Source organism: Ascidiella aspersa, chromosome 5 (assembly GCF_963924565.1).
Source record: "Ascidiella aspersa chromosome 5, kaAscAspe10.2, whole genome shotgun sequence".
Classification (NCBI taxonomy): domain Eukaryota; kingdom Metazoa; phylum Chordata; class Ascidiacea; order Phlebobranchia; family Ascidiidae; genus Ascidiella; species Ascidiella aspersa.
Window position 1 is genome coordinate 29,826,764 of NC_139451.1, and position 15,631 is coordinate 29,842,394.

Sequence of the window (15,631 nt, forward strand, 5' to 3'; positions counted from 1 at the left end):
GATTAGTTGTTCTGCAAGAAGTGGTACGTGAGGCAGTACAGAGCGTCCAAGTGGTACGAGATCGTAAAAAGGTTGGGAACTCCTGGTCTAAGTCTTTCAAGCCTTTTGCATTCATCCGGTAGTCAGCAAAACATCAAAAACATGGGTTAACGATGCCCAGACACTAATGCAGTACTTCAGACAACAATATGTTGTTTAAATTGCAGTGTTTCTAAAAGATCAAAATATATATATATAAATATAGTTGTCGAAAAAAATTGAACAAAAAAAATATCAGTTTTTTGTACGGCAGTGCGAGGCGCAAAAAGCCTAAACAGGCGATATACTTGCATTTCTGCATTTTGCCTTGGGCTATATTTACTACCAGCATTCTGTTTAAAATTTGTCAAAATTTCAATTTTTTTCAGTTAAAATTTATCATTTTTTGATTGAAAAATATTCGCCTTACCCATAGCAAAACAACAAACAGAAATTAAACTTTAAAAATATCCGTATCTTTGTTAGCGTTTCGTCCCTACACAGCTAATGGGTTGCTGACAATACTTTTGTTTTCCGAACAAAAAAGCCCGCAGTTTTTGTCATATGATGTCTTTAGAGTTTAAATAGCTTTCAGTTAACTGTAAGCTGGATATTTAATGTTTTGATATTTAATGAATGGTAAATACTACAACATGGTGTTATCTTGCAGTCATATAATTAAAGTACCACTGTCCTGTTAAGTCTTTCACACTTCAACATGACAACAGCAGATGGTTTGACCACATTTCAAGAAAAATATGATATATTGGAACTGCTTAACCGGTAGCTATTATTGTGACATCTGGAAAGAATATTCTATAATGGCAAGATATTTTGCATAACACTGTATTATTTGGTAATAATCAAAGACAATATTAAATTTTGGTATTGTATTACTTTCAGAATTAAATAAATAAAACTATATTTCTACTGACAAATTTGTCTCCGTTAATTAATATGCATACTTTTTAGAAATAAGTTGTCATACAAAGATATCCGGTATAATATATCCATTTAATGCTTTTGATGTCATGATACATTTAAGAGTGCCTTAGCTGAGTTGTATGAAATCAAATTCAATGTCAGTTTCCTCTTTGCAATGGATGATTTTTTAAGCTGTGAAAATATGAAAATCAGTATCCCTGGTATTAAACCAGGGATGTCCAACCGTTTAGCAGAATGGGCCGCATTGCCACTTTAAAAATTTCGATGGGCCGCAAAACCTCTCAAATTAAAGAGGTGACGTCATAAAATAACCTAACTTATAAACACCCGCTCTTCAAGAGTGAACTCATGCGCAAATATTCTTGACCTTATTTATTATTTTTATTATGGCGAAGCATGTAAATTTATGTTTTTACATCTTTGGGATGATACATTCCTTAAAACGGTCCGGAAAAATACACATTTAGGAAAACACACATCTTGCTTAGCAATTTTGTGTGCACCAAGTGTTCGATAAATGTTAAATGCGTCATTAGACTTGATTATAGTCTCAGATAAAATATAAGATTAGGCCTACATCAAACACTGCAAGTTTTGCACGTTTTGATGATAGTCGAAACAATTGAAGGCTACTGAAAGTGTCAATAAGGGATGGGCTGCAATGCGGCCCGCGGCCCGCAGGTTGGACATCCCTGTACTAAACAGTTGGCACATCCCATGGTAATTGATCAACATTTGTTTTCCTCTAAAAATGTAATCAGAAGAACGTGTACCACTTAAACGGTAACATATTTTAAGCAAGCATAGGAAATGTTTTACGTAAGGAGCAGACAATTGTACCCACTTGCTATTTAGGCATATAGAAAGCGCAATAGCCACCTTCTACTTCAAGATGCATTATGACAACCATTTTGTCTTTCCTAACTGAAATAAAGGCAGGTTTAGGGTTCAAATGTGTTGACATTTGTTTTATGGGTTTATATTCCAGGAATCCAGGGTTGTTCCTAAGCAAAAATTTACACTCGCCAGCCTGGGCGAGCGGCTATCAATCAGCACTCGCCCGGACGAAATAACACTCACCAAATTTGTTAACACGCCGTCTGGCAATTTACGTCCTAGCACGGTCATTTTCTTGGGCTATCGTTAACCTGTCTTGTGGTTTCTATATGTAAACAATAGTTTATATAAAAGTCTGGTCGTTTATATTTCCATGCATGGATGAACAAAAAATTACTGAACCATAAAGCAATTTGCGTTTTGGTCCCTCAAAAAATTGTAAAAAACATTGCTTACAAATATTGTTATAAGACATTTGCATTCGAACTTGTTACCAAAAACTGCAGCAATTGCTTATAATTTTGTTATACAAACAGTTCAGTATATACAGAAAATTAAAATCTTATTGCTGGGTACATCGCAAGTCCAGTAAACTTTTCCAAAGGTGTCAACGACCGGGTTAAGCATTAAAAAATTAACAACGTTTAAGTTAAACAATAAACCTCATAAGATAATAACTATTTACCACTGCAGCAATGACGTCTTTGATTTTTTGCCGGTAAACGATTTTAAAAAATGGGACCAACAGTCTTTATTACGATCATATAACGGGACAAAGAGTCTCGACATTCGAACGTGACTTCGATTAACCTTATTGTTTACGTAGTGTTGAATGTATTTGTGCCTTAGTGTTTAAGGAAATAACTGGCGCTAAGTAATATTTCGCTTAGTAGTGGTGCTTAACACAAGTGTCCTACACCAACTAATAAAAATTTCTCGCCGAAGCCACTCCCCAGTCGAGCGAGTGGGTTTTGTCAATCAGCACTCGTGAGGGCGATTTGCACTCACATTGGCGAGCGGGTGAGTGGTTAAGCCCAACCCTGTATTCTAAACTTAAAGTCTTAAATACTTGGCAAAACTTTAGAAAACAAACTTTTAGCGATTTGCCTCAATCTAAGCCAAATGTAAAGTTAAAAACAGAATGACTTATTCTACTAAAATGTTTTCCAGTCATTTAAAACTTTTATATGTGAGAAATTTCAATTTCTCACCTCTTTTGGCTATCATAAGGGCCTTGCTATAAAAGTGAAAAAATGCAGAACCATTTGTTTGGTAGGTGCCCTGAATAACTATTTTTATTTTTAGTGATCGCAAGTGTGAAAAGCAATTTTGTGATGCAACGCTCAAGGCTGAAACCAAATGTTTTGTGGTTCATAAAGTTGTGCTTGGTCTTACGTCAGGATTCTTTAGAAATCTCTTTAGAACCGAGGTGAGTTAATATAGAAATATAAAAATGCATGTTGGTCAACTATGTAATGCTTTGTATGTTATGTGTCATTTCTTGCACAACTGAAAAATGATATTATATTTTACATTATGTTATCACATGTTACTGTTTAGTTGAAAGAAAAAAATGATGCTGTGATCAATATTAAAATGACAAATAAACAACTGAAGAGACTTTTGAATTGCATTTACACTAATGATGTGCACATTACAAATGAGAATGCATTGGAATTGCATGAGGATGCTGACTACACACAGATAGGATGTATTTATATCTTTTTTAATTTATAATTTCCTTTACCTAACAAAAAGTGAATAAATGCACAGCATAGTTTGAATTCCAGCATGTAATGTCTGGTTTAACAATTTCAACTGTTTACTCAATTAAAAAGTTTAAACACCTCATTGTTTTTATAGTTCTTAAATCGAAATGCGCCAAGTACATCTTGCAAATGGTTGATGCCAATAATTGCATGGAAATCCTGGCTTATGCTCAACGATACAACCTCACAGAAATTGAGGAAAGAGCAAAACAAGTGATACTTGACAACTTTAAAGCAGTTGTGCAGCAAAATGATTTTAAACAACTGGATTTTGACTCTATGTCTGAAATAATCAGTTATCAAAATGCTAAGGTAACTTAAATATCACTTTTTATTTTCTAAAATTTAACCTAGTTTTGGTTCAAATAGGAGTTGAAACCAGATAATTACTCCCTTAAGAAGGTGTTTTAATAAATATTTCAGACTTAAAAAAAACGACTTTTTAAAGTAGCATTATTCTAACATTCAAATCAAATATGAAGGTGCCCTGGAGTTAAAAATGTAAATTGATGATTAAATATTATTAAATATGTTACACATTACATTTCATTAACTAACTAGGCTTTTGTTTAACGAAAAGAGAAAATTTAGTGTAGTTACTTTATGATCTTAAAATTGTGTGATCCTGGTTTGTCAATTATCAGGCTACCCCAATGTGAAATGATCTTCAAGTGTAATGGTTTAGTCCAGGGGCGTGCAACTGTTTATAGCAGTGGGCTATAATGTATAATTATGATGGTGGTGCAGTCCGGACAATCGAACAACAGATACATTTTTTAAACTAATTTTTTATTGGAAAACCGTGTAGAATCAAGTTACTCATTAGGCGATTAATGAGATGTGTGATATCTTCTCTCCCCAGAGATCTTGTTAGTTTTGGCAGAAGTGCCAACTCGAAGTTCACTTAACATGTGCTCATCTGTGAGCTGATTCCTGAATTTTGTCTTGAACAGGCTTTTTCGGCACTTGCTTTCGATAACTTAAAGCCCAGTTTTGTAACAAGCTCAACGTCTTTCTTATAACAATGAAATACATCTTGTTGTTTGCTCAAAGACTTTTTCAATTGCAGCATTCTGTCAAACCCGCAGTACATAATTAGAGTGTTTTTAACTATAGTATCCCTTAAAAGTTATACTCTTTTATTACTGATATAACGTTTTGACAAAGCAGGCAAACTACATCTTGCTTGTTGCATTTCCACCTTTCATAATTAACCTTTTTTTTTTGCCAGCAGAACAAGGCAGTGCACTATGACGCAATAATGGAGGTTCGGACAGTGTGACATAATACAAATTGAAAAATGCCAATGATTCCGTTACAAATAACTTCTTAAACAGTGAAAATTTTTAAAAACAATGGGCTACTTGACGAAGTCTGTGCGGGCCACGTAAATAGGTCTTGCAAGCCGTGCTGTGGCCCGTGGGCCGTATGTTGCACGCCTCTGCTTTAGTCGTTTGTTGATACACTTGATTCGAGTGAGACCATGACTTTTTGAGCAATGTTTTATTTGTTAAAATATTTTTTTGGTAATGTTATATTGATTGCTTTTACCCACAGTGAATCACATTTAACCCATAGGTTATCAATCTTGTGCCTAATAATAAATTCCCATTTATAAAATAATTAACGATATTAATTAATTTTAATAATGATTAATAAAAAACTACAACTTGTGAGATATCTATAGTAATTGATGGTATATGTCAGGGGTGGGGAACCTTTTTAGCTAAGGGAGCCATATAAGCCAATTATCCTTGGTTGTATTTCCATGAGAGCCATATAATAGTTTTTTAACATTTAGTTATCGACTGGCAAAAAATAGTAAATTGAGCAGGGCTGTTCATTTCATTTAAAAGGCTGAACATGCTATGCATAAAGCTAATTAAAAGAATAGGGCCTTTTGGATATTATAAGATTCCTTCAAACAGGATAACAGTCTCGAAAAACAAATAGGATTCGCGCAAAGCGCTGAAAATTTGTGTTTCATTAAAAGAGCCATATGTCTCAGAGCATATATGGCTTGCGGGCCATAGGTTCGCGACTCCAGGTATATGTTCAAGTATTAAAGCAATACTTTATATATGCGATTATCCTTACCAGTTGGAAGTTTTTCATTTAAATATCAGGTTACTTATGTCTCCGATATGGGACTGAAATCACCATTATGTGGGATAACTATGGATGTTTTTAGAAATGGTTTTGGGTGTCTGTTCAGTTTTATCAAGACATCCCTATTACTTGTTACACAAAAACATTTAATATAATACTGTTCGCGACTGTCATAGTTTGTGTTTTTATTATTATGTAGAAACAAGGAGAGTCGGTTTTCACTGGAATCATTCAATGGGTTCACTTTAAACTTTCCAGTCGAAAGGAACATTTTGTCAACCTCTTTTCTGAAGTTGACCTTTCAACTCTTTCTGGTGAATTCTTGCAGACCAGTGTTATTGACGAGGTTGGTGGAAGTTACTAGACTGACCCAGGCACACTAGCCTAAAATGACAGAAGTGCTGTAAATTGTTAATAATATTAAACGCAACTAAGTATTTGATAGATCACTATGAGTTTAATGTTTGATGATGTTTGTCAAACCATACATCATGTAGTCTTGAAAAAGTCAACTGCAATATTTTTTGTCTTGTCTTATAACTCAAACTACTTCGCTGGTTTTAAGAGAAATAAGCAGCTTTTCACTCAAAAGGAAGTAAATATGCTATGGTGGAACAAGGAATGTCTGATGCTTGACATTTTATTCCGATACAGATACCCAATAATTTTCACAAAAAGTGTCTAATCAGGTACCAATTGTCGTCAATATTATGGCAAAACGAAAAAAAATAATGATATTGAAAAATTCAAAGGCAACTTTGTCCAGATTATTCTTACCATATTGGCTTTGCATGTAGAAGTTTAGTTACATACAATTGTTAACATACTATTTTTTAAAGAATTTACCTTTCAAAGTAATATTTATGAATGGGACTAATACCTATACTGCAACTTGGTATAGGATGAGTACCTATAGTACCACGGTATAGGCTCCGATTGTATATTATCAAGTAACGTTAGAAAGGGAGCCTAAGAATCTGATTCTTAATGCTACACAAACCCTAATAATCTATTATTTGCAATGTGCTAATAACTGTTAAAGAAAAATTTCTATTGTATAATATTACGACAGGTATAAAAGTATCTAGGGTCATACCAAAATTCAGGCAATAAGAGTTTTCATGTAGATATTAAGATATGACTGTTATTTGTTCTTTAGATTCTTGTTGGTGAGAATGTTGCTTGCTGTCGTGCTGTGATGAAGGAAATGAGGAAATTTATCCCAAAACCCCAACCTAAGGCTCAAGGTTAATTTATTATCTACTGCATATATATTTATTACCAGTTACACTATATTTTATAACTTATTTATATAATAAAACTGCGAGTGTCTCATAACCACGACAATATTTATTATTTACCAGCATTTAAAATGCCTGTTTTATTAATTTTTATGTTTTAACACATAAAAACCGCCATAAATTATTATTTTGCAGTGGTTCTGGGCCCTGAAAAATCACTTGCGTGCTACTTGTGGCACGCATGCCAGGGATTGCCGACCCCAGTTCTAGTTTATATTCTGTTTTTCAAGAATCTAGTATTTCTGATTTCAATGTGATTCGGAAGAACTGACCTGCTCAAATTTATTTCTAATCTAACTTTATAAAGCTACTATAAATCTAGTTGTCCAAATAAAGTGTGTATGGCGCTTTAGGGATGAAAGAATTACCTTGAACTGTCAAGAACATACTAAAATGTAAAAAACGTTTACACATGGTGGTCTAAAGTCTGCCCCTGCATAAACCCATTTAACAACACTGTGTACTGTGTAAAGTGTGTATAGTAAAGTATCAAACCACTCAACTGAATATATGATAAGGGGAACAAGATTCCTATCATTGAGAAAGTGATTTGGCATAAAATAATCTATGTCAGTCACGACAAAGAATAGTTTAAAAACTATGTTGTGCTGGCAAAACCTGATATTTAAAAAATTAAAAGTTTTCTCACATAAATTTGTTTTCGCATTGCGGCATCTGCCCTCCTTTGCTACCCTCCACGCCTGCCAGTTTAACAACCCCTGCACTAAACATATCAGTTATTTTTTGTATACATAAAGTATGTTGAGCACCCACCATAGTTATGTGCTTTTTTCGCTTTGATAATCAAAAAAGCCAGAACAAAAAATAATTTAAAAATAATTTAAAATTAGTTAAATTGAGTTTAAACCCTGGGAAGAACTATTTCAGTAAAAAATCATTTTTATTTAGAGCTAATCTTTCTATGTTTATATATATGTGTTTAATTTTTAAACAGTGATGCTACTTTCAAAAGAATCAACGAAGTTTTTGATGATTGGGGGTCGCCGTTCAAAAAAAAGATGTTTGCTGATTGATGTTACAACTAAGCAAAAAGAAGAATTGCCGGTAAATAGTGGTTGGATAATTAACTACGTGTTATAATTCGCACTGGCTAACGAAAACGGCTAGTTTGTCAATAAGGATAGAATTTTAAGCAAGGCACTGACAGAGAGGTCCATAAGATTCGAACACATGACCTCGACCATTCAGCTGTTGCTCTACTAACTGTGCTATGCGTTATTGTACTAAAAAGATTTTAATAAAAAATTCCATAAGCCTGTTAAAATTCAATAAATTGCTTTTCCATTAACTTAGTGTTGATAAGGACAGTTTTTGGTAATTTGTTAAAAATTCAATTGCACATTGCGAAAAAACACAACCCTGTCATCCTTAAAAATCTTATTAATATCTATTCTAGTTTGGTGTTTGTCTACAAATTAGCCCTGTTCTAAGATTGTATTGTTGCAAAAATAAGTAAGTTACGTTGAAATAGTTAGCTTGTTCTGTTCTTATATTGTTTTATGTTCTTCAAAATTAGCACACAATCTTAACTTTTGGTGGGAGCGTATGTTTTTAGAACTCTACAAGCAGGAGGACCAACTATATAAAGCAAAGTAATTTCGTCCGATATTAGATTGCTGAACAGGCGTTGATTGATTCGATAAGAATGTCCAAACATATTTCAATGCGACAAATGTTTATTTTAATTTACAGGAACTGATCGTGCCGGTTTGGCGCGCGACTGCGGTGAAGTTTAAGAACAAGGTTTTCGTCTTTGGAAGAGGTACAAACAATAAAAGTTGCCAAATGTTTGATCTCATCGATCGAACTTGGAGCACTTTGGCCGATATGCCAGAAGGTCGATGTGATGCCGCTTGTGCTCTTTTAAATGGTGAGAAACAACTATCATCAATTTAAAATGATAAACCTAATTTTACACTGTTTTATCGTTTTACACAGTTTTATCGTTTTCTGTCCTCGTGTCGTCCGTATTACAAAAGCATTTCAAAGTTTTGAAAAATGAATAATTTTCACTCCACAGATAATAGGTATTTCATTATCACACGTTTGTAGTTCCAAACTGAGTAAACACTTTCTTGTAACGTTCGCCATTTTGTGACAAATGTGTAAATTTTGTTCTCGTTTACGTGCATTCAAAAATGTAAACTGTTACAAAAAGTAAGTTTTTGATCAGGATATGATGGAATACACGTATTAACAATGAACCCAGTACGATATTTGAACAATAGAAATAACCATTTTTTCATAAGTTTGCTATTTCGTTGTTGCGTCTGTTTTTCTGTTTCAAGCTTCCTATAATATAAATATATTTGCTTTGGACCCAGGTTTGATTTACATCACCGGTGGTTATAACAACTACAAGTGTCTACCAACTTGTTACATCTACAACCCCAACAACAATTCCTGGAGCAAGGGGCTTGACTTAATGCAACCGAGATTTGACCACGCAATGGTCGAATTTGAAGGTAAGGCTGAATTACCTCGCATCGCAATCAGCTGTTTGCGAGTGTTGCTGACTTTCTATCCTATAAGACTGAGAGGTCCAATTTTGACAGCATCGCGGGCACAACCAGGCCTACTGACTAGAGACATTGCACCTTAGTTGTGTCTGCCGGATAAATCGGGACTATTTGTCTGCAGTTCGACGTATACATGAGGGCCAGGGACCAGGGTTTTCAAACACGCCTTACAAAGTTATGTCAAAACGTAACACCTGCTGTTATCGTTAAACTCGTGCTCAAATGCGCAAATCAAAAAAAAAAGTGTAAAGGAAACATATAACTGGACGCAAACGTAATTTAATACAGTTATCCCGCCTATTTAAAAGTAAGTTTGTTTTGCAAGGTTCACTTTTTCTTATCGGTGGATGGAACGGCTCAAACCTTAAATCATGTGAGAAGTTCTCCGATAATCAGTGGTCAGCAATTCAACCCATGAATGAGGCTAGACAAAGTGTATCAGTTGCTGTGTTTCAAGGAAACATTTATGCAACTGGCGGTTCCAAGGGTAATTATGTTTTTACATTCATGAATCATGATTAAACATTCGATAGGTTGATAATAACTGACTTAATTGATTTTTGTCCAAAACTTGGGAGGAAAGTTTGTAAAACAAAATAAATGTTTGTTTTGGTTCAATTACAGTTTACCCGAAAACTAGACGACGCGGTATAACAAACCTCAAATATCTAACTAAATTGTTTTAAAACGAAAGTTGCTAGCTAAATCATTTGTTAGTCTTAATTTGCGCAAATTCTGATCATAAACCACAATTAAAATTATCCCAATATGAATATGGGAGAGCCCTGGAGCTTTTACCATTTTTCGCACCCATGTAAGGGACGAGTGTCGGTACTATCGTTCACACCGTTCCTAAATTATCGAACATACCTAATCTGTACACGTTCAATACATGCTGTATGGGTAATGAGCATATAAACAATTTTGTAACTGTCACGAACTTTTTTTTTTAAATACCCTAATTTGGATAAGTATTAAGTACTCCAATTTATACATTAAAGACAAACAAAAATAGGTCGAGGGTTAGTGTCACAAATTAGTATCTAACTGTTGTATTTAACATTATTTCCTGCCTGCGTTAAACTTGTAGTTGTTTACTACTAAACGTTCGTGTTACGTCGCAATGCTCAACAAGTGGCGTAATGTCTTCTGCCTTAAAGCAGGGCATTCCACCTTAAAAGTTGCGAGGTAAACACGTAGGTTTTGTGGAAGCCTAGCTAAAAGCGAAATTGATAGTTAACACTTCTAGGCATCGGCTAAAAAACAATGAAGTATATTCCCAAAATAACCGGCACATCATTGTGTTCGCCACAATTAGTTTTCTTAGTGAGCCCCTTACTTTTGCAACCCCTTGATGGCTTGATCACTCAACAACACGCCTTCCTAGGGGTGCGACCCCAGTTTAACAACCAAAATACAGTTGAACACCATTAATGTCCAACACTAGTTGCAAAAGCACCAATACCATGTTTTTTAGTTTCAGTTGTAATTCAATCGGATTTTTATTTCTAACTTGTAAAAGATGAGTCATCTGTTAAGTCGTTAGTTGCAATTCATCGGCTGCTAAAAAATAGCACGCGGTGAGATTCGAACTCACGACCTCAGCTATACCAGAACCGTTGCCCTATCAACTGAGCTAAACAGTATCAGAGGGGAGAAAGTCAAGAAACAACCGTGGCACCGTTGCCTGCTGCATCTTGCTGTGTGTGCAACTTAAACTGCTGTTCTGTTACTTTGTTGTTTTTTCCCAAAGATAACAATCAAAGCAGTAAAATGCAATTAAATGTCCTACAAATAGCATATTTTGCCTATGGCCGAAAAATTAACATTTTCATACCCATTAACTTTTTAAAAGCATCTATTTCATCACGAAATTTTACTGGAATATTGTTTTCCAAAAGTGTGTTTTGAAATTTCTTCCTGTAGGTGACACGTAGTCATCTGTGGTAGATTCAAATATATTTCGGTCTTCACCAAATTATGTTTTTGTTTAGATTCCAGTTGCTCAATAAAACTTTCCACAGTAGAACGATACGACCCCAGAAGCAACTCGTGGACCCAAGTTCGACCCACCAACTTTGGACGGTGCTGCCATGCAACTTGTGTGTTGCAAGGAAAGCTCTATGTTATTTGCGGGTGAGAATTCCGATTAGAAAAATATTCTCCAACCACCATGAATGAAAAACATACGAATATCAATAAAAAACGGTTAGCTTTAAAATTTAGCGAGCAAAGTAGCTATACGCCCGAGACGCAGACATATTTGCAATTAACCCCCCCCCCCAAAAAAAAATAAAGTTTCAAGAAAAAAAAAAATTTACTAGTTGCTAATTACAATCCGGGGGTAAGGTTTGGTAATAGTTAAACGGTTTCTTATTTGTATTTGGCTGCAATCACAAATGGACATATGTTTTCTTCGTATTTGTTTTTCGTAGATATATTTAAACAATTGTTCCTGGCATTAATGCTTACTATATATAGCTAAACCATATTTGTCGGTAAAAAATAGTTAAATTTTTTTTTTCGGTTTTACAAATTGTTAATATCGTTGTTTTACATCTTGTTATCACAGACACGGCGAGAATTCAATTGAATTTTACGACCCGCAAGAAAACAGGTGGACCGTTAGTTTCCGCACTGAAAATGCCACCTTCGGTTGTTTTGTTGCAGTTTAGTGCCACAGAGCCTTTTTATTGCGTTTATGTGTTTATTCAATTCCACGAAGTTCTTTAGCATCCACTGTCCAGTGGAGCCAAGCTGTTGCCAACATTAATTCACTCGTATTTTGCCAGCCAGATAATGCCTAACCTGAAAAAAGTGGATGCCACTTATACACTCTTGTATTGCTTGGATTTTCTAATCGTGCTATATTGATTAGGTCTTAAACAAAGTTTTTGTTTTTTTCTCGTTTGAAACTTGCTATCTTATCAGTTTATGTTTTATTCATCTAATTTTTAAGCTAAGTTTGTTTTGTTTTTGTCGATGCAATTTTAAAGTTAGTCGAGGACTATTTTATCACTGCAAAAGTAAGCTTGTTTTTCATGCGTGTCAATATTCAAACAGTTGTAACTAAAGTGAGTTGCTGCCCACCTCTACTTATCCCAAACCACTCAACGTGAAACAAAGCCGGACGGCCTTACGGTCAAAGAATTATTGCCGAAACAGCGTAAAATATATTATACTCTTTTACGAGGTCATGCCTGAAAATTTTCTTGTCTAATTTTTTCTTATGTAATTGCAAAACACCCTAGCTTTATTTGCGCGTATCTCATTTTAGTATTTTTGGCTTCCAATGATACTTTCTCGAATTGACCGTCTGGTAAACGTGTTTTTTGTGCTTGTGCCACATTATTTTTTTGACAATTTTAACAGACAAATAGATATGGTTTTATTCAGGACATCAAAATACTCTAACCGACGAAATCAAAACGTTTGTACAATAGTTATGAACTTCCTCGAAATTGTCACCTAATCGAAGCACAGTGGTTAATCATTCAAGTTTTATATTTGCGCAATTGATGAATCGACAGAGAATAGCAGGTTTTTGAGGCTTTGTTAAGACGTTGTTACTTTGTCACGTAATCTTTGAAAATTTTCATACTTTCGCGTGTGAAAATCATTCTACTTTCAGCCAAAATAAGTGAATTTGAACTTCTTTTTTTATGTTAACTAATCCGGTGGATTCACCTGCCGTGCCATAACAACCACTTTTATGCAATTGTTTTACAAAATCGCCTAAAACTTTGGATTTAGTTTTGTAAAAAAAAACGCTGAACGAGTTTAGCAAACAAGCTGATTTCGTGCTCGTCATTTTACCAGTGCTTACTTGCCGCTTATTTTCAACCATGGACCGGCCGTGCAATGATGAATGATCGACGTGACTTGCCGAGAAACAGCACAGCCCCCAGTTGCCGAGTTTTCGTTCCAGAGCCCTTAACATTTATGTTCGAATAACCGTCACGAAATTCTCATAGTCGATAATTGTCATTTTTAGATGTTATTGGTAAAATGGGTATTTATTTTGGAACACAATACACGGGTTTTTTTAGTAACTTCAATAAAAATATAAGAGCCATAATATTATGATAAAAGCGACATTTCGCAATTTACAGACGTTTCAGCAATAACTCATGCCATCATCAGTGTAAAAATCAAGTGAAGATAAAAGCGATAAAACGTAAAAAAGAAAGGAAAAAAAAGAACAAAAATAGCAGCGAAAAAAGGCGATGTATGGGTCAATGCGTAGCGCTAGGTATTAAAAAGATTTTATCAAATATTATGGCTTTTATATTTTTAGGGTATTTATTTGCTTTGGAAATATTTTCCCTAGAGTCTTAATGGGTCACTAAGAGCCACAAGCACCCAAAATAGTAGTATTTATAAACAAAACAATTGTAACAAACATTGTTACCAACGTTGTTAGCAGCTGACTGATTATGCTAACGGCCCAACAACAGAGACGTTAGTCTAGTTAAAGTCGAGTTTTACGCCTTAAAATGGCCTTTATTCAGGGTTAATTATTGCCGAAACAGCGTAAAATATATTCTCTTTTCACTATATACCAACGCCCTTCGAGTATGGCTTGATTTATTGTTGCATTCACCAGAAAGCACTTGACACAAAATTTCAATCATACAAAAATTAGTTTTTTAAAACATAAAACTCCACCACGAAAGGCTTCCAAACAAAACAACACGGTTTTTGCAAAATCTACAGTTTACATTTTATAATAACATATATTTATTTTCTTATCTGTAAACCAAGTTTCGCATTTTCTTTTTTTAAGGAAACAGACCCACACTAAATGATGAATATTTTAAAATATTTCCTGTTTTTTTCGCTTATAACATTTTATTTTGAGCCGGTTGAACGGCTTTGATGTTTTACGTTAAATACGATAGTCGTTTGCTTGATGAAAAATAATATAAATAGTCAAGTTGGTATCACAAACTAAATGGAAAAATTCAGCGGTTTTTATTTTAAAATGTTGTTGGATATTGGTAAAAGCAGCAATCATGCGTGACGTCAGCGTAAAATTTTGAACGGACCAATGAGAAAATGCTATTGTCTTCTCGTCCAATAAGAGTTCAATGAAATGTTCATCAGCATTTCTATATTTTAATGAATTGTTTAGCGAAGACAAAAGTCGGTTATGCGCAAGTTTGAAGCTCAAGATTTGTTTTTCATATTTTAGAAGCTGGAACTGAAACTAGTTGATGATTGTGACAATCAAGAAAATAAATTGACGCTGGTCTAGAATCTAAATATTTGGGTTAAGGTGCGAGTTAGCGATTGGGTCAAGTATTGCTATTTACATTATTTTACCTGATGCCTAGTTTTTGTTGTTGTCTATACTATTTTGATTTCTGGTCTTGAAGTTAGCGTTTGCCACTACTTGGTGCATCGCACAATATTTGAGTTAGGGTAGGGGTTAGCGTTTGGGTGAAGGTAGGTCAAGTGTTATTATATTTAAGCGCCCTAGATTTTAATATGTTGCATCCAAATGGCATTTATTTTGTCTATAGTGCAATGGCATTCTTGCTGCAAAGCCGTTTAATAAAACAATAGCAACATTTGTTGATCAGGAATTATTTAAAATATTTTATCATCAGTTATCTAATCTTGCCAATATGCTGCCAATATAGGCGCAAAACATTTTTTTGGGCGTTTTGCTAACATTTGTACCTTGCTTAAAAAAATAGGACACGAGCAAGTAATTCTCGTATTGTTTAAAAAAATGTTTTTTTTTTTCCATAAACATATTGTTTAAGAAAAATATATTTAAACCTCGACGTATTTATAAATAGTCTTGGATAAATATTTTAACATTTTATACTTAAATTGATTGTGTTGCATATATTTTGTATAACATGTCTTCCGAAATTACTTAACTAGAATAGTGTTAAAACCATACACAAAATGTACTGCGTGTAGCTTTTTATCAAGCTTTATTCCACTGCAATGCTTAATTTGACGTCCCTAGGCACGTGACTGGTGTCTATAGTAGCGCTGATGCGAGTGCTCTTGGCGTTCGGCGATTCATTCTATTTAATGCTATTCTAGCATATACCGCTTTTTGACTAAGCGGCCTGAATCCCCGCATTACGTTATC

At 34.4% G+C, this 15,631-nt stretch overlaps 1 protein-coding gene across 2 annotated transcripts; it reads left to right on the top strand.

The window, feature by feature from the left end:
• The first annotated feature begins 690 nt into the window (after window positions 1-690).
• LOC146146284 (kelch-like protein 7) lies at window positions 691-12,919 on the top strand. 2 transcript variants are annotated; one of them, XM_083390257.1, is made up of 12 exons: window positions 691-801; window positions 3,106-3,229; window positions 3,361-3,511; window positions 3,664-3,881; window positions 5,878-6,024; window positions 6,838-6,925; window positions 7,935-8,044; window positions 8,693-8,870; window positions 9,325-9,465; window positions 9,845-10,006; window positions 11,514-11,655; window positions 12,092-12,919. In XM_083390257.1, exons 1-12 carry the CDS (start codon window positions 737-739, stop codon window positions 12,192-12,194), a joined length of 1,629 nt encoding a protein of 542 aa, XP_083246383.1. In that variant the 5' UTR covers window positions 691-736; the 3' UTR covers window positions 12,195-12,919. The 2 variants fall into 2 exon arrangements, with proteins under 2 accessions (XP_083246383.1, XP_083246384.1); XM_083390258.1 differs by lacking the exon at window positions 5,878-6,024.
• The last annotated feature ends 2,712 nt before the right edge of the window (window positions 12,920-15,631 follow it).

Bases quoted from the DNA above. Each gene is read 5' to 3' on its own strand.
- LOC146146284 (XM_083390257.1), top strand. From the start codon at position 737: ATGACAACAGCAGATGGTTTGACCACATTTCAAGAAAAATATGATATA. The intron at 802-3,105 runs GTAGCTATTATT...TTTTATTTTTAG, and splicing joins ATATTGGAACTGCTTAACCG to TGATCGCAAGTGTGAAAAGC. The intron at 3,882-5,877 runs GTAACTTAAATA...ATTATTATGTAG, and splicing joins TCAGTTATCAAAATGCTAAG to AAACAAGGAGAGTCGGTTTT.